The sequence below is a fragment of the Phodopus roborovskii genome, unplaced genomic scaffold (genome assembly GCF_943737965.1).
Source record: "Phodopus roborovskii unplaced genomic scaffold, PHOROB, whole genome shotgun sequence".
NCBI lineage: Eukaryota > Metazoa > Chordata > Mammalia > Rodentia > Cricetidae > Phodopus > Phodopus roborovskii.
The window spans coordinates 1,350,495-1,373,515 of record NW_026126613.1 but is presented as its reverse complement, the minus strand read 5'-3'; the positions used below and the strand labels follow the sequence as shown (position 1 = coordinate 1,373,515).

The 23,021-nt window shown below is 42.7% G+C and overlaps 1 protein-coding gene across 1 annotated transcript in view; it reads left to right on the top strand.

The window, feature by feature from the left end:
• The window catches only part of Utrn (utrophin), a 456,941-nt gene that overhangs the window by 168,384 nt on the left and 265,536 nt on the right, over window positions 1-23,021 (top strand). The window contains exons 29-40 of the mRNA XM_051206176.1: window positions 726-875; window positions 2,520-2,681; window positions 3,501-3,629; window positions 4,205-4,378; window positions 5,802-5,957; window positions 9,025-9,195; window positions 12,322-12,501; window positions 13,975-14,103; window positions 14,401-14,571; window positions 16,531-16,692; window positions 17,302-17,439; window positions 21,805-21,996. Of these exons, the coding sequence (XP_051062133.1) occupies window positions 726-875; window positions 2,520-2,681; window positions 3,501-3,629; window positions 4,205-4,378; window positions 5,802-5,957; window positions 9,025-9,195; window positions 12,322-12,501; window positions 13,975-14,103; window positions 14,401-14,571; window positions 16,531-16,692; window positions 17,302-17,439; window positions 21,805-21,996 (1,914 nt within the window). The remainder of the gene's footprint in view (window positions 1-725; window positions 876-2,519; window positions 2,682-3,500; window positions 3,630-4,204; window positions 4,379-5,801; window positions 5,958-9,024; window positions 9,196-12,321; window positions 12,502-13,974; window positions 14,104-14,400; window positions 14,572-16,530; window positions 16,693-17,301; window positions 17,440-21,804; window positions 21,997-23,021) is intronic.

The following is a 23,021-nucleotide window of genomic DNA, read 5'->3' as shown; positions in this document are numbered from 1 at the left end:
GGAAAACAGTGGATACCATTAAACAAAGCATGAGGATGCCCTCCTCATAAGAGAGGCAATCCAGAGAATGGAGAAAAGTAATGCAAGCTCCATGAATAACACTTTTAAAAGTTTTGTTTATTTCTCCTTTTTTATCATTATCACTTTTATATAAGGCACTAGACTCGGGCAAAAAGCTCATCTCATAATTTTAACCGAGTTATTTTTTCTTTTTTAATTGGCTGTTGCATGCAAACAAATCAAACTTCCTGTGTTCCTGTTTTGCCATCTGTAGAATAGGTGTTATATTTAGCCCATAAGGTTGATTGGATTTACTCTTTTAAAACTGTATACATAGAAATACTTGGAGTATTTCTGTAGGAATATGATGAATAACTAATTTTGCTAATGTAGTCAATAACACGTGGGAGAATTTTGTTTGTATAGTACAGTTTTGTATCCCACACTGGGGATTTCTCATAAAATTAGTAATTATTGCAATTATTTTATTAGATTACATTGCCACTTATATTCCTGGAGATTTTCTTTGTTTTTAGTTTTATGACTTTGTTAATACTGTGATGAATAATTTTGTGAATTATTTCCGTAATTTTGGCTATTATTTCTTGGGTAGGTCTCTAGAAAATAGAATTACTACTTTTCTTAATATGGCATTTTTCAGATCTCGATACATTTAGACTTAGTAAATATATTACTTTTTTTTTTCTTTCTTGTCCCCACTGCAGTCTCTGGAATCTGTTTTGCGTCACCCAGCAGATAATCGCACCCAGATTCGGGAACTTGGGCAGACTCTGATTGATGGTGGGATCCTGGATGATATAATCAGCGAGAAGCTGGAGGCTTTTAACAGCCGCTATGAAGATCTGAGTCGCTTGGTGAGAACCAGACATGCGCAGTGTGGTTAGGTAGTTACTGCGCAAGCTGACCTCTCCCTTGGAGCTTCCACGCTGGTTACACCTTGATAATGTGTAAATTGGTCCCCAGTAGTAAATGCTTTGTTGTGGTGGGAGTTAAAGGAGGGTAGCCAATTTTAATGGGAGCCTGAGTGCCTTGACGTGAATTTGGAAGAATAGACCTAATATCTGTAGGTCAGACACAACTTGATTAACAAGCAAACGAACAAGCAAACACCCAAATTGCTAGGACTGGCATGGTAGTGCATGACTTTAATTCTAGCACTCAAGGGGCAGAGGTAAGCAAATCTCTGGGCTTGAGGCCAGCCTGGTCTGCATAGGGCTGGTCATAGGCCAGCTGAGGCTACATAGCGAGACCAAACAAAACCTTGTCAGATAGTGGGTGTAGCCCAGGGGGAAAGCGTTTGTCTAGCATGCGCAAGGCCCTGCGTTAAATGTCCTATCCTCACCCACCCTGCCACAGATTTCTGTTTGTGATTTTCTATAGGAATCATATCACAATTATATGTAAAAATAATGGGGGCTAGAGATATGGCTCAGAGGTTATGAACATTGACTGCTCTTTCAGAGGTCCTGAGTTCAATGCCCAGCAACCACATTGTGGCCCACAGCCATCTATAATGAAATCTGATGCCCTCTTCTGGTGTGCAGGCAAACATGCAGCTAGAACACTATATCTAATAAATACATAAATCTAAAAAAAAAATTGTAATAGCTCCTATAGCTATATCCTAGGAACTGTTAGGGCCATGAGAATTTATTAATTGTTATAAAAGCAACATCACTTGGCTCATATCCAGGTTGTATCAGTGATAAGAGAAGGGTAAGAAGGCCGAGTAGATAATTAGATAGCTCGAACAGATTACTAAATAACAACTTTTGAGGTGTAGACTATCAGTAGCACTGAGCTTAACCCAAAGATGTGAGGCAATTAGTGATGAGATGTCCTATCATTTGTTCCCAATTGAAGGAAAAGAATTTAGAACTTTATCCTCTTGATAGACAGACACCCTTATTGTTATTCTTATTTTTGCGTAGGCATTGGCAGTTCTTGAAATTGACTTACATTCCTAACAAGTGAAAGATTTTAAAATAAATTACTAGTTTTACTTAATTTCAAACATTCCATGTATATGCCTGTCTGCATGCATGTATGTACACTGTGTGCGTGTCTGTTGTTCACCACCATCCAGAAGATGGTGTCGGACCCAATGCAGCTGGGGTTACAGATGGCTGTGAGCTACCAAATCCAAGGAAGGACCAAAACCTTGCTTCTCTTCAAGAGCAATGCCGCTTATCTATTGAACTGGCCCCCTAAAATAGACATTTTCATTCCCTGTTTTATATGTCCCGTGGGAGATCTTTTCATGTGTGTGCTTGTGACTGCATACATTACCAGACAGAAGTAAAAATGAGAGATTCAGCAGCTGTGTCCACGAGGCACCGGAAGAGCATTCATACTCTTATCATCGACAGCTATTATTTATTTATGAGGAAGGGGCAGTCTTGAACCAGTACTTCATTATTCTCTCCATGGCCAGAAACCACAGTCAGCTACTTGTGTTTGTGCTGAGCGGTTACAAGGGCAATGTCTCTCCTGTGCAGGCGGAGAGCAAGCAGATTTCTCTGGAGAAGCAACTCCAGGTCCTCCGCGAGACAGACCACATGCTTCAGGTGTTGAAGGAGAGCCTCGGGGAGCTGGACAAACAGCTCACCACGTACCTCACCGACAGGATCGATGCCTTCCAGCTGCCTCAGGAAGCTCAGGTATTGCTTCTGAGTTGAGAGCCTTTGCGTTCTGAGAAGGAGCCCTGGTAGCCGGCTCCTCAGCTGCCAGAGCCAGGAGAATGGAACAACCTTTGGTTTTACATTGTTCTTGTTCCCTGGGGGCGGGGGGGGGGGGGAGAATTTGACACAGTTTCTCTTCAACGTTTTATTAGCTGTGCATGAATGGGTGTTTTGTCTACATGTGCGTACGCGCACTATGTTCATGCCTAGTGCCTGTGTATAGCAGAGGAGGGTATTGAATGCCCTGGCATTGGAGTTAGACTCTTGTAAACCACTGGGTAGGTGCTGGGAAATAAAGCTATTGGATGAAACTTTTGGAAGTGCAGCTAGTGCTCTGTTTGGCTGAGCCTCTTCTCCAGCACTTTTCACACTTTCTACATTAGAAAATGGATTATTATTATTATTTTAGCTATAGAGTTCAGACAGTTTATTCTGTATAAATCAGATGTGAACATCAGAAATGACATACATGCAAAGACACACAGTAGTTTACAGAGCGGCGATCCATGTTATTATGACTTACTTATAATTGTGTCAAATACAGGATTATGTATCATATGACTGCATTGGGCATCTGTATTATTGTTTCCTTAGGTACTTGTTGTTGCCATATAAAGTTGGGTATCATACTGTAACACTTGCTTGCCTAGAACCCACTGGGTAGCTGAGATCGCCTCTAATCTCATAGCAATCCTCCTGCTTCAGCCTCTGGAGGGTTAGGACTGCAAGCATGAATCCCAGGCTTCTTTGTGGACTGTAAAAACAGCACCCCCTTTCCCTTTCCAATCCTCCTGGTAGAAAATCCAAGCAGAGATCTCAGCCCATGAGCTCACACTGGAGGAGTTGAGAAGGAATCTCCGCTCCCAGCCCCAGACCTCCCCTGAGGGCAGGACCACGAGAGGAGGAAGTCAGTTGGACATGCTGCAGGTAGTGACCAAGCTTTCTTTTCCTTGGTAGAGAAAAGCAAAACAGAAAGGCTTGATTCCTTGGGTACCTTTGCTCTATACCATGATGCAAACGGTGGGGTGTGTGCGGTATTAAGGCAGTAGAAGCAGACTATTACCTGGGCAATAAAATATTACGTTTTAATAGTTGGCTTGAGGAGAAAGAGTGAGTTTGCCCTAGCGGTTGGCTTTCCGTAGACATTCTCTGACCATAGAGACGTCTGTACTGGGTAGGTGGCGGCACCACTTTGATGCTTTAGTGGGTGGTGGAGATGGATTTCTACTCCTAACATGTGGTCAAAGGTATTTGAGGTCCATGTCAATGAACTGGAGTTTCTTGAACAAGTGAGAAAATTAATGGACATCCATTCCAGAGACACTGTCTCTATCCAGATTTATTATTTGTGAGACTGAGATCTTTCACACGATCATAACCTCCCTAGTTCCTCTGGTGTTTCCTGGGTCAGCCTATATGTAGAAAAGCCTTCCAGTATTGTGTAATATACTAATATCTAGAGAGAGGCATCACGAGTGACTTACATTCATTTCCACAAACAGAGGAAACTTCGAGAGGTTTCCACAAAATTCCAGCTTTTCCAGAAGCCTGCGAATTTCGAGCAGCGGATGCTTGACTGCAAGCGTGTGCTGGATGGGGTGAAAGCCGAGCTTCATGTCCTGGATGTGAAGGATGTGGATCCTGATGTCATCCAGACCCACCTGGACAAGTGTATGGTGAGCCTGTGGCGCAGCTCACATGGCCAGAGCTGCTCTTAGGGTTTGGTTCCAAGCATCTGTCTGTTCTCACTCCTAAGTTCAGGCCTTGTGAATGATGGGGCGGGGGAGCAATGTGGCTATCCAAGGAAAATTAGAATAGGAGGAGGTAAAAACAATGGTCGTGGTCTACGTAGAGGGAGGCAGTAAGTAGACTAAGCACATAAATAACATATATTTAAAAAAAAAAAAAACCAAAAAGCAAAGAAATGTGTAATCCACAGCTCAATGGGGCAAGGGCCTCTGTAGGATGCACTGATAAGCTAAACCATCCACGAGAAATTTGAAGTCAGACACACCATATCTGATGTGGATATCAGGAATATTGTAGAGGAAAAAGAAGTTGTTCTGCTGGGAACATGACATTTAAATCAGTCTTAAGAAAGGGATGAGGAATAAGACCTCACTGTTTCATTCATTGTAGTTGGTTGAACAGACATTTTCAAATGATGTTGGTGACAGGATCTGAACTTGGCTTGATTGTGATGCCTGGCAGCCTTCGGAGAGGAGTTGGGGAGGAGACGGTGCTTGTTGGTTTCTTACATGGGTGGAAGAGTGCACGGATAGGACACACTTGAATTACGTGCAAATGTGCGCATCTCTTTGCTTGTTGGGATAGAGTGGCAGGCATCACTGTCCTTGACTTCACAGATACCGGCTTTGTGTCCTTGAGGTGTTTTGGGTTGGGTGCTGATGTATGGATAAGATGCCGAGACAAAGTTTGCGGTTTCAAGATGACAGGGATGAAGGTAGTTTGGAATGTGACCTGTTGTGGAACTCTCATTTTGTAGGATCATGCCTACCTTGGCACTTTAAAGTTTTATGTGTATTTTCAGGGTATAAATGACACTTGTTATATGGTAGGTTTGCTTTCTCAGAGAAATAGGAACAAGTAAATGTTAGGAATCCCACATTCCTTCAGGCACGGATCGCCAGGAGCAGCTGTCTTCTAGTGTTAGAATTAAAACAAAACCAAACTATTCTTTGGGTGCAGGGAGTTGAACCAAGGACCCTGTACTTAGTAAGCCTGCCTCTGCCCATTGAGCAGTCCTCACAGAGTCTACACAGGGATGGTCCAATTGACTTCCTGCCATTTTTCATAGTTTTTGAAGGTGACATGTTTCTGACAGAGACCAAGATTTCTACCGACATTTAATACGCACATCTTTTTCTTATATTTAAACAAAACCAAACTATTAATTTACTTTCTTATCTGATTCGAGAGAGCATTGCAACCTTGACTTCACTTAACTCAACCTTCAAGCCACATTTGAAAGAGATAATGCCCTTTGATGTCCTGCCTGAGATATTAGCTGCCCGGCCTGAAATGATGCCAGTTGGGGAACTTTCTGTTAACAGGGTAACATTGTCCTCTCTTTTAAAGAAACTATACAAAGCCCTGAGTGAAGTCAAACTTGAAGTTGAGACTGTCATCAAAACAGGGAGACACATCGTGCAGAAGCAGCAGACAGACAACCCCAAAAGCATGGATGAGCAGCTGACTTTCCTGAAGGTCCTCTACAATGACCTGGGCGCACAGGTGGGGCACGTCCTCCCTTCCCTTTCCTCCCCTCCCCTTCCCTTCCCTTCCCTTCCTTTCCCTTCCCTCCCCTCCCCTCCCCTCCCCTTTCCTTCCCTTCCCTCCCCTTCCCTTCCCTTCCCTCCCCTCCCCTCCCCTTCCCTTCCCTTCCCTTTTCTTCCCTTCCCTTCCCCTCCCCTCCCCTTCCCATTCCTTCCCTCTCCTTCCCTTCCCTCCCCTTCCCTTTTCTTCCCTTCCCTCCCCTCCCCTTCCCTTTCCTTCCCTCCCCTCCCCTTCCCTTCCCTTCCCGTCCCTTTTCTTCCCTTTCCTTCCCTCCCCTTCCCTCCCCTTCCCTTCCCTTTCCTTCCCTTCCCTCCCCTCCCCTCCCCTTTCCTTCCCTTCCCTTCCCATTCCTCCCCTCCCTTCCCCTCCCCTCCCCCCCCCCTTTTTTTTTTCTTTTTGGTGACAGGGTTTCTCTGTGTGTATTTAGCTCTAGCTGCCCTGGAACTTGATCTGTAGTCCAGGCTGGCCTTGAATCCACAGAGATCTGCCTGTTTCTGCCTCCCAAGAGCTGGGATTAAAGGCACGCACCCCCCCCATCCTCTTTCTGTTTCTCTGTTCATCTCTCCCTCTCTCAATATCTATCATATTTTTATTCTTTACATGCATAGTAATACTGTAATTGTTAGTTATGTAGACATTTATTTTTGATATTTAATGCAGAATAATATTTATATTTTTCATGGCTGGTGACATTTTATGTTATTCTAAGGAAACTCAATAAAGTGATAGTTTCTGCATACATCTTAATTTGCCTTTGCATTTCTAAATTGAATAGTTTACTGAGGCATGATAATGTCAGGATCTAGTGTTGGGTGGTATGTAGTCATTGGTAGTCTACTGATCTAGTAAGTGTTAGGTGGTAGGGAGTCAGGATTTAATAATTTAGGGAGAGACTATGATGAGGGGAAAAAAGGTCATTGACTAAAGCGTTATGAATGAGCAAAAGTAACTTTAAAAGAAGTAACAAGACTACAAGAGATGATAGGCATACCATAGAGATGAGATCTGGGAAGATAGGGGAGGTAGAATTTCAAGGATGAGTTCAGTCATTGCTTTTGTGACTATTATGATCACTTAAAAACGTTCATTGGCTCTGCTGCCATTGAGAGAAGTCAGTGAGTAGTACCACCCTGTAGGAGAATAGTATTGATCACATGATTAAAAAGCAGAGAGCTGGTCTTTAGGGAAGGTGTGTGTGTGTGTGTGTGTGTGTGTGTGTGTGTGTGTGTGTGTGTGTGTGAATACACACCTCTTACGGCCCAATTCCCCATGCAGTTTGCCCTTATCCTTGCATGGAAAAGATTGAGAAAAAGTGTGCGTCCTTATAAGTTGACCTATGGATAGTTTTCTTCGTGATGTCCAAATCTGTGTTAGCATTATGTTTGGTGATGATTGTACAGCTGCTTGGGCATGTCAAAGTCACAGAATCATCACGCAATTCAAGTGTTTATCATTTAAATCTGTGTTCAGGTGCTATCAATTTAGTGTAATGGACTTGACTTGAATCCCGTGGGGAAATACTTCAGTTAAAAAATAATAGCAACCATTTGGGCATAAAAAAGCGAAACTGTACAAAGTGCGACCTCATGGTACCTTTGAGCTAAATTTGGTCTCTCTGTCATTTTATATTATCTAAGAAAAGTTCTCCTCAAATGTGACACTCCATTCCCCTACCTGTTATTATTGGTATACTATCAGTATATTATCGTGCTTATCAAAGTAAGATGCCAGTTTATTGATGTGTTAGGTAGTCATACCCTTTACTGTAGTTAAATTCAGTCAGCTTTCTGTTTTCAGCCATTGCTCTGGTTTGAGAATCCCATCATGTCATTTAAGGGGTTGGTTAGATCTCTTAAATTAATGCGATTGTGTCCCTATTTGGTCTTGTCCTCCTTAAATCTCACCTTCCTTTATATGAAGTTGGGAGAGCTTTATTCAGCTCAGAAGCTGTTGTGGATTTTATTGCATGACACATGTAAGGTACATTAGCATAGCATGGACTCTTCATGAAGAGGCTGATGGGGGGAGAGGATGTAGACTGCTTGCCTAGTAGGCTCAAGGCCCTGGCCTTGGTCTCCAACCCCATAGAAATGTGGCATGTTGACTGTGCCTATAACCCCAGCACTTAAGAGATAGAGGCAGAAAGGTCAGAAGTTCAAGGCTATTCTCAGCTACTTAGTGAGTTTGAGGTCAAGCTGGAGATACTGAGTCTTCATCTTAAAAAAAGGAGAGGCTGATAAAGAGTTAGTTCAATTCATTTTGCTCTCTGTCAATTAGAAGAACAAAACAATAAGACTCGTTCGTGGTGTAGCCAGGTGGCGGCGGCGCATCCTTTAGTCCTAGCACTTGGGAGGCAGAGGCAGGCGGATCTCTGAGTTCGAGACCAGCCTGGTCTACAGAGCGAGTTCCAGGACAGGCTCCAAAGCAATACAGAGAAACCCTGTCTCAAAAACCAAAACAAACAAACAAAAATGTTCATGGTGTATGGTGTAAGACACACCTAATTGGGATAATGTTTTCTCTCCCTCGTGTGACTACTTCCCACTGTATATATGCGTTTAAATGGAGACCTTCCTCGAGAGGATGCTAAGCCATCTTCCCATTCAAATTGTATTGTGTACTGACTATTGTTTCCTTAACATTGCTCTAAGGTCCCAGCTAAGTCCCATGTGTAAGCATTTCCCTCACGTAGTGTTTAGAACTGTCTCGGGGCCAGGCTCCGCCTCCTTCAGCATAGAAGTCAGTGGTAGAGCCTGGCACGCACAGCCCAGGATTTCCAATTCTCCCTCACTTGTGCACGGAAATGCAAGATCCAGGTGATGCTGAGGTGATGGAGACAAAGGTCTTGGGGTTGACTAAAAGTCAGTTTGCATCCTTTCTGGATTCATCACCACCCATGTGCCTCTTCCCCTTACTCACCATGTCCTTGCCCCTTGTTCACCCTTGTCTTACCGTGCCCTTGTCCCCCCTGTTTATTCTTGACTTGTTCACCGTGTTCTGTCCCCTCCCTGCCTCTCCTGTTCAGGTGACAGAAGGGAAACAGGACCTGGAAAGAGCCTGTCAGCTGTCCCGGAAGATGAAGAAGGAGGCTGACATCCTCTCTGAATGGCTGTCTGCCACAGAGGCAGAACTGGTACACAAGTCCGCATCAGAAGGTGTGGTCGGTGACCTGGACACAGAGATCTCCTGGGCTAAAGTGAGTTCCACCCGGGAGGTACTGTTGGTGTCATTCCTGTGGCCTTTGTTTGGGGCAAGCTAGGTGGAAACCATCTCCGTTTCGAGTCAACTGTAGACCCTGCTTTTCTCCATTACTTTGTTTCCTGTTGTTCTGTTCTGGGGAGAATATTTTAAGCACAATTTGTTTGTCTGTTTATTTGTTTTTCAGAGAGGGTTTCTCTCTGTAGCCTGGGCTGGCCCTGCACTCACTGTGTACCACAGGCTGCCTCTAAATCTGCAGCTCCTTCCGCTTCTCAATGCTGGGATTACAGTCATGTGCAACTGTGCTCTGCTAAAACCAACCATTTTAAGTTGTGTGTGTGCGCGCGCGTGTGTGTGCTGTGTGTATTTGTGTGTGTGTGTGTGTGTGTGTGCGTATGTATGGGCACTATGTGTGTATGTTTGTGTATGTGTGTGTGTACTCCTGAAGTTGACCCTGGATGTCCTCAGCTGCTTTCTTTGGGACAAGCTCTCTTTTTAAACATGACGCTTGCTGACTTGGCTAGACTGACTTGCCAGGATGCTCCTGTCTCTGCTTACCCAGTGCTGAAATTACAGCCATGTGCTGGAGTTCCTGGCTTTTTCTGTCATTGCCCAGGATTCGAACTCAGGTCCTCATCATTGTTCAGCAAGTACTTTACCAAATAAACTCTCTCCCCAGCGCCAACAAAATACTTCCTCTTAATCTCCAAAAGCGTTGAACTCAAATGGATCATCCAGAACTTTTACACATTATGCTTGGGTCTTATTGGAAAATGTTATTTTAGAAGTTAACCACCTCAGCTGAACATGATGGTACATGGCTTTAATTCCAGAACTTGGGAGGCAGAGGCAGGCAGATCTCTGTGAGTTCAAGGACTTCCTTGAACCTACATGGTGAGTTCCAGGACTTCCAGGGCTATGTAGACCATGTCTCTGGGAGGAGGAGGAGGAGGTGGTGGTGGTGGCGGAATAAACACCTTGAAAATCCATGACATTTCCTCCCACTATTCAGTCTATGTATTATATACACTAATTTTATGCCAATTAACTATACAATTTCAAAGAACTGATGCAAAGATCATAATCATGGAATTTAAAGAAAGACCCACACAAGTTTCCTTTAGTCCTCTAGCTATTTGGAATAAAGAGAACTTGCAGCCTCTTGCTTCTGCCCTGGCCTCGGGATGCAATCGGGGACCTGTTTCCCTCAGGTTGAGAGCATGTGGGGTTCAGAGCATGCTATAGAAACATGTATTACACGGAGTCTCCCTGAGTGTCGTCTGCACGTGTTTCCTGTGACCTCCATGAGAAGGGACTCTGGTGCAGCTGAGTAACAACTCTCACCAGCGTGGACCCTGTGAGGAGGGGACACTTGTGAGGAAGGCAGGCTGTCACACTGGGAAGGGTGATGGCATGAGGGATGAGTGGAGACAGGGGTGGGGTTGTGTTGTGTGAGGGAGGAGGAGGGGAGAGAGCGATGAATAAGGAAAATAAAGAACACTGAAGGTCACCAGTGCATTCTGGACGACTGGAAAAGAAAAGGGCCACACTTGACTTTGTCAGGTCCCAAGCTTTTCAAGGAAATATGATCTTCTGTGGTTAGTACACCGTGAAAATAATTCTCCTCCTCCTCCTCCATTCTATTCCCTTCCCTCCCCTCCAGGCCCTTCCCCTCCATCTTTTCTCTTTTAGACTGGATTTCAATATGTAGCTCAGGGTGGCCTTGAACTCTTGGTGCCTCAGCCTCCCGAATGTGAGAAGTGTTAGTTGAAAATTCATGTTTTGGCTTTTGTAGGGGTGCGGCAAGTCTGGACCACACAGAACCCATCTGTAGTTCTTTCCCTGTCTTTGTGGTGGATTAGAATAAGCCCAGGAAACACCTGAGTGCCCTTTCAAGGCATCACTAAGTGCCATGACCAAGACAGTTGTTTAAACCTTGATTCGCTTTTACATTTGTGATTTGTGTCCTTCCTGAAATGGGAGTTTTTAAACAATGTTCACACAGGGGCTTGAGTTCCTTGAAATGATTGTTTTAAATATAGATTTAAGGGAGTGTGCCACTGGCACAGCCAGAGGGATGGTGCAGTGGTTGAGAGCTCTTGCTGCTCTTGGAGAGGACCAGTGTTTAGGACCCAACGTCTGCCTGGAGCGGCAGGTCCAGGAGATCTGATGCCTCTGGCCTCCAGGGCGCGCACACACACACACACACAGATGTAAATAAATACCAAGCTTCAGGATACTTTTTGAAAAAGGAGCAACAGTTCTAAAACTTACAGTGCCAAGAGGTGCTTCTGTTCACTGCTTTAAGAGATTTTGCGTTTTTCATCATACCACATTTCTGTATTTGTGCCTTTCCTGGTAAAACCTCATTCATGTCTGAATTCCCATCACCTCTTCCCATCGTGGAGTGTTCCCGCCGTGTGGCGTGAAGCTGAAGCCCAACGCTCGAATTTTACTGGTTCTCCTCTGGCTCACTTAAACTGCGTTTCACATCTGAACATCTTACAGCTTTTCATACTCCCTTATTAACCATTTTGGCTTCCATTATTATTTTCAGCATTCTCAATGTGTCAGTGGGTTGCATTTTGTGTCTAGGAAATCATAGACACTTAGGTTGCTGGGGAAGAAAAGGTGAAACACACACAAATACACACAGACACACACATACACACACACACACACACAGAGACATACATCCCCACACATACACACACACAGAGAGACATACACCCCCACACACATACAGACACACACTTTGACACATACACCCACAAATACACAACGCACAAACACATACAACACATACACACTGACACACACATACACAAACACACGCACATACATATAAACACATTCACACATACACAAACATACACAGACACACAAACACACACATGCATATATACACATAAACACACACACACATACACACACAGGTACACATACACAAACACTCATACATACACAAACACACACACATACATATAAACACAGACATCCACACAAACACACATACACATACACACACACACACACACACACACACATATAAATACACACGCGAGCACGCAGACACGGTTAGGTGAATTTTATAATATTCTGAAAGTCAAGCCTTTTTTCCTAGAATATTCTGAAGGACCTGGAAAAGAAAAAAGCTGACTTAGACGTCATTACTGAGAGCAGCGCTGCCCTTCAGCACGTGGTCTCAGGCAGTGAGTCTGTCCTGGAAGAGAATCTCTGTATGCTCAACGCTGGGTGGAGCCGAGTCCGCACCTGGACCGAGGACTGGTGTAACACCTTGCTGGTATGTGTCCAGGACAGGTCACTGGTGATGTCGTCTCTCTGTCATTATACTTAAAGCACATGGCTACATTAGAATTCTAAATCTGTTTGTTTCCTGTGCGTTCCGCTGTGCTTGGGAATTAACTTTTATGTATGTTATATTTCTATTGAAAAGGCATCAGATGGAAGAATTTATAATATCTCTATGAAAGTTAAATAGTCATGCTGAACACAGGTGCTGTATTATTTAATATTCTAGTAAACATGCTTTCACTTTAATTATACCATATAGTACTTCGCTATTATAATGTATGCTAAGTGCATGCACATGTATGCATATATTGTACACACGATATACACAGTCTTTAAATGTCTTCAGAGCAAGGATTATATCAAATGATCGTGCCTATAAAATCCTTGCTTTGACCTCAGTAAAATTACTTAAAACTCGATTCTTTTTCTCATCTTTGAAGTTGGCATTATTATCATTTTACCTTTTATGATTTATGATTATTAAATGACTTAAAACATGTAGTGGTATTATGTAGCAATATGTTAAACATCCCTTTAAAATTTTTATGATTATGATCATTATGACCATTACATTTTTGTAGTGTTTCCTGGCCCTCGTCTACCAGTGATAAATATATGGCAGTCTTAATCTCTGAAGTGAGACTTATCATTTGCAAATTATTTTTTTCTTCTGACATAACTGATAGGACTTTAACTTATATAATTCCCCAGTAATGAGTAGAGATGATAAAAGTATAAATTATCTGTTGAGCAATTTTTTTTTCCAAATCAGTTAGGATATGTAAGGCAGAGAAGGTCACGCGTGTGCTTTGGTCAGAGGTTTATATTTCAGTCCATGACCTATTGCCCGTCTAACTGTAGGTAAATTATGTAATATGATATACTACCACATAGCAATGTAGAGAAAAGTGCATAGCTAAAGCTGGCGATGGGGATGCACACCTGTATTTCGTACTTTAGAGGCCAAGACAGAAGTATCAAGCATTCAAGGCAAAGGAAATCCGTCTCAAAGACAAACCATAAACAAAAAACAAATAAAAAAACCCCAAAACAAAACCAACCAAACAAAAACAGCATCCTGTTTCCTTTAAAAAAAAGTTAGGTCCGGTAGCACAGGCTTGTAACCCCAGATACTTGGATGGCTGAGGTAGGAAAACCAAAGTTGAAGGTCTGCATATAAAGCAAATTCAAGGGTAGCCCTTACACCTTAGTAAGACCCTGTCTCAAAATAGAAAGTAACAAGAAGGCTGGGAAGTGTGCGGTCCTTTGTTCAACCCCCAGAACCGTAAAGCAGTAGCCCCTCCCTCCAAAAACCCAAACCAAAAAAACCAGCCAAGTACCTACGTGAAAGTATGTAACTTTGGTTCTGTGTGACTGGGGAACACACAGTATACTCTCTGATGGCCTTTTAAATCTCTTCTGAGCTCAACACCTTCGTATGTCATTATTTATTCCTTTGTAGAACCATCAGAATCAGCTGGAGATATTTGACGGACATGTCGCTCACATCAGTACCTGGCTTTATCAAGCTGAAGCACTACTGGATGAGATTGAAAAAAAACCAGCGAGTAAACAGGAAGAAATCGTGAAGGTAGTCAACCTCAAGAGTCGCATGGGTCTGTTCTCTTGTGCTGTGTGCTGTTGAGCTGTGTGTCTGGGCTTCTCATGCACTTTGCATTTCAATATTTGTCATGGTAGGACAAATGGAGATCGCTTATGGATTTTCGGTGATCAGTTCCTCCTCTGGTTGATGGTGCTGAAATGTCTTCCTAACAATCTCAGATATTTATTTTAAATACCTTTAATTGGTAGTAAGCACCTCACCCATGTTTGTTTTTTACTTTTCCCTTAAAATAAAGTTTTGTGTTTTTTTATTTTTTTCCATCAGCGTTTACTGTCTGAGCTGGATGACGCCAGTCTCCAGGTTGAGAATGTTCGCGAACAAGCCATCATCTTGATGAACGCACGTGGAAGCGCCAGCAGGGAACTTGTAGAACCAAAATTAGCTGAGCTGAACAGGAACTTTGAAAAGGTGTCTCAACACATCAAGAGTGCCCAAGTGAGTACTTGCATTTTTATAGAATACCGTTTTCCCCATGGGTATGTCTAAATGGTAGATAATGTTGTGCCGACCTACTGATTTTTACAGTAAAAGGAATTTTAATAACTTCTTTTTGGCAAAGCAATCAGTGTTATGTGTGGTTATTAATATAAGAAAGTATTGTTTAGTAAATAACTCACGACAGGTTTCAGAGTCAATTGACAGTTGGGATAGGAATAGAACAGAAATAATGAAATCAGTTCCCAAGTATGATTATCAATCTCTGATCTTGAACTCATCCTTTTAATGTATGCGTTCATAGAAAACACGCATGTGTGTGTCCCTGTGTGTTTATATGTTGACAGATTTTATAAGTAACTCAGTTTATAGTTCATGGAGAGATACATGCTTCCTGAATTTACTAATTCAAAAAGCAACTATCAATTACGATGAAGGTCAAAAACGAGGAACCGATTTCTTTGCAAAAGAAAGGTGTCTATGCTGCTGTATTGTTACGTCTCCTGCTCTCCGTGTGTTTCCCTTATCCTTTCTCTTTCCATCCTTATTTCCAGAGGGAGGAGAAGAAACACTTTACTGTAGAGTTCTTAGTGCTGCCACAGAGTTGGAGCTTCAGTAATGTGAAAGCATTTTGATTATGTGGAGGGAGAAAACCGTGACCCTTAGATGCCCATCATGAGCAATCTCAGGATGCTGAGTGTGAGGATCTCAGCTGTGCCCATTTGACAGCCACACAAAAACTATTTGGTTTAACCTCTTGTCGGTTATATATTGAAATAACAAAGAGAAAAGTCCATTTTTTTTTTATATGCTTGTGGGAAATAGGTATTACCTAACCTTGCTTTAATTTGAAATATCTGGTACAGTGGGGCCAAATAAATTTCCTTTTCATGCTCAGGAATATAATTATTGATGACCTAAAACAACACAGCAAGACCTGCTTTAGCTTTTGTCTATTTTTATCTTGGCCTTCCCTCCTTACTGTCTGACTGAAGTCCATTTCATTTTATAATAGACTCAGAGGAATTTTTTTTGACATTAAAAACTAATGCAGAGGAGTGGGGTAAGATCAAGAACAAAGAAAGAAAATTAGCATCGTCCCCCAAATGACTTTTGCGAACAATTTTTGTTGCATCACTATTTTTACTCATTGGTAGTTGCATGATACTAACATGAAAGTTTTATAGCATTTTGGAGATGCTCCCTTGAAATGGACTTTATTGGTTAACAGTCTCCGGTCTGTTATAATTTCCTGTTAATTTTATGACTAGTCTGGGCCCTTGGGGATGTTGTGTTTGTTACAGTCATTCTATTTGTATTTCTTGGCATCAGAGTTTAGAATGCATTAAATTGTAGAAGTTACACGTGGCATGGGCCAATAGAAAGTCTGTATACCTGTAGTCAGGGAGTGAGAATGTTGCTTCCCTCATACTTGCTTGTTACTGGATGTTACGCTTCTTCACTTATTTTTATTAAAATTCCTATTGTGGCTTTCATGTTCCTAAATATGAAGATTTTCTGTATAGATATAAAAAGGTGGCATTTGGAAATATAATCTTCTTTGGGGCTTACATATTAATTGATCCCAAGGAGTGGTGGTGAGCATGTACAGGAGGCATTCTCTAGGGTGTCCTTGAACTGGATGATGGCTGCCCATTATTTCTTTCGTGCCGTGGCAGGGATGCCTTAGATCGTGGCCCTGTTTCCTGTATGGTGTTCACCTTGGCATCTGCCACACTGTACTCCAGGCAGCCACAGTCACCTCACACCTCATGACCCCGGTTCAAGGTTGAAAAATGAGTACTTCTACAAAGCCCAGGTGGTCAAACATCCTCGCTCTATGATGGCTGACTTTAGAGTCATTTCACATAAATGCTGGCTCCTGCTGTGACCCTCCACCTTTCAGGACGTGTTTGGAAAATCCAGTCAGCAGTTCACTCAACCTCCTTTCCTTCCTAGATGCTGATTGGCCAGGACCCTTCATCCTACCAGTGCATTGACTCTGCTGGAACAGTTGAAGCCGCTGTGCCTTTCTCTGACTTGGAAAGATTAGGAAATGACATAGAAAACATGTTGAAAGTTGTGGAAAAACACTTGGACTCCAGTAACGATGAGGAAAAGGTGGGCTGTTTTCAAAGCCTATTCTCCTCGTCTTCCTCCTCCTCCTGCTTCTCCTCCTCCTCCTCCTTCTCTCTTTTAACCATGTGGATTTACTTGCTTGTCCTGCTACATGTGACTGAAGAAATCCAGATGCGATTTACAAGAGTTATGGTCAAAGCTGTCAAGGACAAAGCTTGAAGTTCACATACAACACTGCGTGGTGGCACACTCAACCAATCCTAGCAATTTAGGCAGATGCAGGGGGAATGGGAATTCGAGGTCTTTAGCTATGTAGCATGTATGAGGCTAGTCTGGACTACCTGATACCTTAATCTCAAACAAAATAATAATGATGATAATAGAATCACAGTGCCTCATGCTCACCCTCTACTTTCTGAGTAAACATGATCATTAGCTAAGGTGTGGTAAACCGGCTTCGGAACATTTTGTTTTCAAATACAAAGTACTTGATGACCCAAGTGTTTGGGTCATCCAGACAGATGTGGTCTGACCCACACTGCTTTGTCTGTCCCATCAGCTTAGTTCTTGCGCTGAGCGATGGAGAGTATTAAGTGAGCCTGCGCACTTTTGTCTTTAGTAAGCCTTTCTTTTTTCCCTTTAAACTTTCAGATGGATGAGGAGAAAGCCCAGATTGAGGAAGTTCTACGAAGAGGGGAGCATTTGTTACATGAACCTATGGAGGACAGCAAGAAAGAAAAGATCCGTTTGCAGTTGTTACTTTTACATACACGCTACAACAAAGTTAAGGTATGATGGGAAGGTCTCCATCGCAAATAACTTACCCAGTTTGTGCCATCCAGTCCAGTGACATTATATTTAAAAATACCTTCAGGCAAGCAAATTAGGAAATTGTTATTCCTTTCACGTTCTTGTTTAATTAATTACTACTTTTTTTAAAAGGGTTGCGGATTGTACCCTGTGCCTTGCATACGCAAAGTGGTCTCTGTACCATTGAGCTACACCTGAGCCCAGAAGTCCCTTCCTTTCTATGCGTCTTACTAGATATGTTTCTACTTGTAGATAGGACACTACCCAAAGAAGTAGAATTCGAAAACCGTATTTCCAGTCATTTCTTTTGGATTTATGATCATGTGTGAATCCTGGAAGTTATCTCCCTCCACTTCAGAAGTGATTTCCTACTTTATTTCTTTTGGGGGAGTGTTGGCTATGGTTCCAATAGTTTAGTTTTTAAATATCTCAGTTCCTGAATTTGGTATAGTATGTCTTATTTTCTGGCTGCTCTCTGTCTTAAGTGGTGGCCTTCCTAGTGGTGTTCTTCACCAGGGCTCTCTGTTCTTTCTGGAATCACTTTTATTTGATCACGCTGGAATCGGAGTGGATTCCTGTGCCTCGGCTTGCTGACCGTTGGCTGTCTCTGTCTGCGTGGGCCTTGTCGTATAATGATCCAGAATGAAGATGCCATCAGCTTCCATCTCTGGCATGTTCTCTTTGTAGTCGGTCCCCTTACAAGCTAGCCTGTCTGTCAGGAAGAAGGAGACTGCACTACTGTTCTTAGCTATTTTCTCGTTTATCACACCATGAAGCATGTCGGTCAGTGCTAGGTTCAGTTTGAGATGCTGTGTCTCAGTGAGTAAAGTCGATAGTGATGGAAGGAGACTTCTGCCTGAAGCCTTGGGCTTAGGCACGCATGCATATGTACACTCACAGACACACGTGCACACATACATACACATACATGCACACCACACACAGAGACATATACAGAAAAGAAGCTGTCCATAGGGTCAGTGAGATGGTCCAGATGTTACAGATGCTGGCTATGCAGTCCTGCCAACGTGCAGATGGTTCCTGATAGCCATGGTGGAGGGAGAACCGAATCTCAATGTTGTAACTTTGACTTTCACACCTGTCTGTGACAGGTGTGCACAAGCACACACACACAGATACTAAAAAGTTGAATTAGATAACACTAGGAAATACATGAATACAGATATTACCCTCTTATATTGCAATAATATTATTTTGTTGGGTACTGTCTTTTAGTTATTGTAACATCTGTGTAACCATACACAACTCTGGTTTTCCTTTGGGGTTTTTAAAAGTTGTTTTGCCTTCTAAAATGTCCTTTTCTTTCAGAGAGTTGATGACCAGTAGTTATGTCCCATTTCAGCTTTTTGCCTTATGCCAATAACACATAACATTACCTAACTGTGGAGCTCTCCTGCATGTGGAATATTGTGCTTTTGTTTCTGTGCCCCAGCAGCCTGTATATGGCTGTGCTGTGTGCATGCATGGGAGTGTGCATGGAGCATGTGTGCAGAGGGCAAAGGGCAGAGACAGATGCGGAGGGCAGAGGGCAGAGGCAGAGGCATGCAGATGCCTGAGGAGGACATTAGACATTTCCCTTTATTGTTTACTGTTTGAGACAGGGCCTCGCTGAATGTGAAGCACAAAGTTTCATGTGGACAGACGGGCCACTGAGCTCCCGGCATCTCCTGTCTCCTATCCCCAACACAGGGTTACAGGCACATGTGGTGAAAAGATTCAAACTCCCACTGAGCCACCTCTCCCTTTCTCCCTGTGCCTTCATCCTCCCCGCCCCTCTTTTCCTCCTCCTCCTACTTTTTAAAAGTAAAATTATCTATAAATAAAGTCTAGGTCAGATCTCGAGGACGTTTTTCCTTTCCTCCTCCTCCTCTTTCTCCTTCTTCCTCTTCTCCTTGTCCTCCTTCTCCTCTGCCTCCTCCTCTTCTCTTTTTGCATAGAGCATTTTGATTGATTGCCCTGGAAGAAAAAAAATCTATCATCTGTCTGGTGAAAGCGCACTGCCCAGCTTCTGCAAAGAGTAGAAAGGGACAGGGCATCCCTGAACTGGGCACTACATGAGGTTGTCTTCACGAATGTGGATTCCTTTTGCTTGCTGCTTAAAGCTGGATCTTTGCAATGCTGACATCGATCTGCCCAGCTTACTGTAAAGTCTCAGGTCACTGTGGCCTTGCAGAACAATAAGCTGTCATGTGACCCAGGAAGGAGCCCAGGATTCCTGGTCTTGCCATTTGTTAGTGCCGTACAAAGGTGTTCCAGTAGTTTCTAATGAGGTCCTGTGAGGTGAAATGAGGAAAAGTCCTGCAGAGATAAACGCCCTCCACCCAAATCAAGCCCTTGTGGAGTTGCAGCTGGTTTGGTCCTTGACAAACAGCTGGTTAATGGCCAGAAGGCTACAGCAGGAGGATGGCCATAAGTTCTCATTCATTGGATTGCTTTCTTTATGTTTAGAGGTGAGGAAAGGGATGTGTGAGCCCAATTTTGTGAGCTCACCCCTGCCAGGTTGGCCTCTTCTAGTGTTTACAAAATATATTACATCTTTTATTTAGAATTGACTCCAAGCTTGAGGCATTACTCCATCATTTTATATTTGCTAGAACACAAAACTTTTTTTCAAAAAAAAAAAAAAATGCCTCCAGAGTAAGATATAAATGTACAGCACTAAGATAATGAAATAATTATTAGGGAAAGTTTTAATTAGTTTGGTTGATAGAGTCAGGAAACCCAGAAGCTTGCTTCAAACCTCGCTCTGTAGGAATGATGGGAAGGAAGGATACTTGGATTCTAGAAGGCAGGACACACAGATCTTTAAACCCAACAGCAGGCTACTGCGTCTGTGATTTGTAACTTGGGGTTTTAATTTCACTTAGAGATCTTGAAAATGAGTACAATCCTTCCACGAAGACCCATGTGTTTGTTATTGCTACTCATCAAATTTACAGAAGCGAACTCAGTTCTAAAACGAAACCATAGACGTGAAAGCTTTGGGCTGGGGATGTGCCTCGGTTGGTAGAGTAATGGCCTATGTGGATGAAGTCCTGGGTTCGATCCTTCACCCCATGTACAGTGGGTGTGATGTCACGTATCGGTGGTGTCAGTACTTAGGAGATCAGAGATTCCAGGTTTTTCTTGGCTGGGAATGGGGACTAGCATGGTATTCATGAGATCCTGTCTCAAAAGAAAAACGTAATGTGTCGGCACAGTTACCTGAATTCTTCTGTAGCCGACCCTGGCCATTTGAAAGTAGCATACCTTGGGAGGCAGGGACAGGTGGATCTGAGTTCAAGGCCAGCCTGGTCCACAGAGTGAGTTTCAGGACCGCAAGGGCTACACAAAGAAACCCTATCTCGAGAAAACAAAAAGCAAGAAAAAGAAAGTAGTAGACAACTTTTGTTAAACTTTGACTATCAAGGAGTAAAGGGGAGCAAGCAGCCCACATTGGTAGACACATAGTCTGAGCGGAGGATGCAGAATTCCCACAGAATGCCAAAGGAGGCCTGTGTCCAGCATGGGGTGATGCATTAATCTTCATCAGGTACCTGTGCTGAGCAATGCTTCTCAAAGGTACATCAATATCATTTCAATGAAAACCCTCATGGCATTTCTTGGGTTGGCTAAGCAATTAATTCATCCATCACTGAAACCCGGTTTCATTATGTTGTCCTGGTTGGCTTTGAACCAACGGCTTCTCCTATCCTATCTCTGCCTCATATGGAATAAGACATATAGGCTTATGGCACTGTGTCTGTTGAGTGTGTTTGGGAAACATGGTTAGCTTTAGTTTTGAGCAGTGTGACCTACAAGTACTCAATCTATTTGTGATATTGTAGAAGGATGATGTAATAATGATTTTAAAAGAATTTGTTTCCTGTAGAACATACAATGAACAACAAATTTGTGTTTTCTTTCCAGCAGGGAAAACCTGCTTGCTAGACAGACTTAGATGCCATGGGTTGACATGGACGTATCTAAGGGCGTGGCGGAAGACTGCAGATGAAAGCTAAAACAGAGCTTGTTGCACTTCTGTAGCAAGAATAGTTCAAATATGAAAAATTATGTTTAATAATGTTATTATTTCATTAGCATTTACTAATTTTGTGTGACTGGTTTCATTAAGACATTTTTATGCATGTACATAGTGCATTTTGATCATATTCACCTAATCTATAGTTCTTGATGCTTTTGTTGACATTCTTGAATACTTCTGTATAATAGTCCTGTAATTTTTTTCTCCCCCATTTGTTGTTACTTTCCTGGGGTGGGGGTGGTTTTAAGGTGCCTGCCTTATTTCTTTGAATATGCTTTTTTTTTTTTTTTTTTTTTCAGACAATCCCTGTCCAGCAGAGGAAAATGATTCCACTTCCTTCTGGAATTACATCATCGGCCCTCCCTGCAGATTATCTGGTCGAGATTAATACAATTTTACTCAGTATGGATGACATTGAATTATCACTTAATATTCCTGAGCTCAACACCGCTGTCTACGAAGACTTCTCTTTCCAGGAGGACTCGCTGAAGGTAAAACTCAAGTGCTGAACTGCAGTAGACATGGTTAATAGAAAAAGAACAGAAAAATGCAAGGATTCCCTCCCTCCTTTCCTCCCTTCCTCTCTCCCTCCTTTCCTCCCTTCCTCTCTCCCTCCATTCCTCCCTCCCTCCCTCTCCCCCCATTCCTCTCTCCCTCCCTCTCCCCCCATTCCTCCCTCCTTTCCTCCCTCCCTCCTTTCCTCCCTCCCTCCCTTCCTTTCTCCCTCCCTCCTTCCCTTCCTCCCTCCCTCCCTCCCTCTCTCTTGATTTTTAAAGACAGGGCCTCCTGGGATAGCCCAGACTAATTTGCTGCTCACACCCCCATCTTTTGCCTGTTGGGAGCTGGGGTTGCAGACATGAACCACGTGCTCAGATGGAAGTTGCTATTGTATTTCCTTAAGATGGTCAAAATCCTTGATTTTTCCAAGTTACTGATAATGCATATAAATAGTAAAGCTTTACTGCGTTCACTGGTGGGATAGAACACATTTTTTTTCAATTTAAAAAAAATTGTAGGCTTGTATTTTTATGTGTGCATGGTTATTTACCACTTGCAGAGACCTAATTTTAATCAGATAAAACCTTGGTAGTCACTCGTGTCTATCCATATTGATTTAAGATTGGCTAGTTGCCCAGGTGTGGAATTGCATATCGATTGCAAGTTCAAGTTTTCAGGTCTTTGAAAGTTTCTTTTCCATATATTTGCTTGTATTCATAATAAAATCTCTGACAGAACTGACATGTTTGATGGGTTTGATGATTCATTTCTCATTTAAGCTACTATGATTAGGCATTTTAAACTCTAATTCTAGACCTAAGCCTTTCCTTACCTTCATAGAATGTTATTAAAGCCTTTCCTACATTTTTCCTGGAAGTCAGTTAGAACATCTTGGAGGGTGCTTTCCTGTCTACCATGGGGATGCTGGTGTTCCTCACATTTTGATGAATACAGATTTTTATATAGAACGTTCTCCAGTTTGCCCATGCAACAGTGATTATCCTCAGTGTTATTTTTA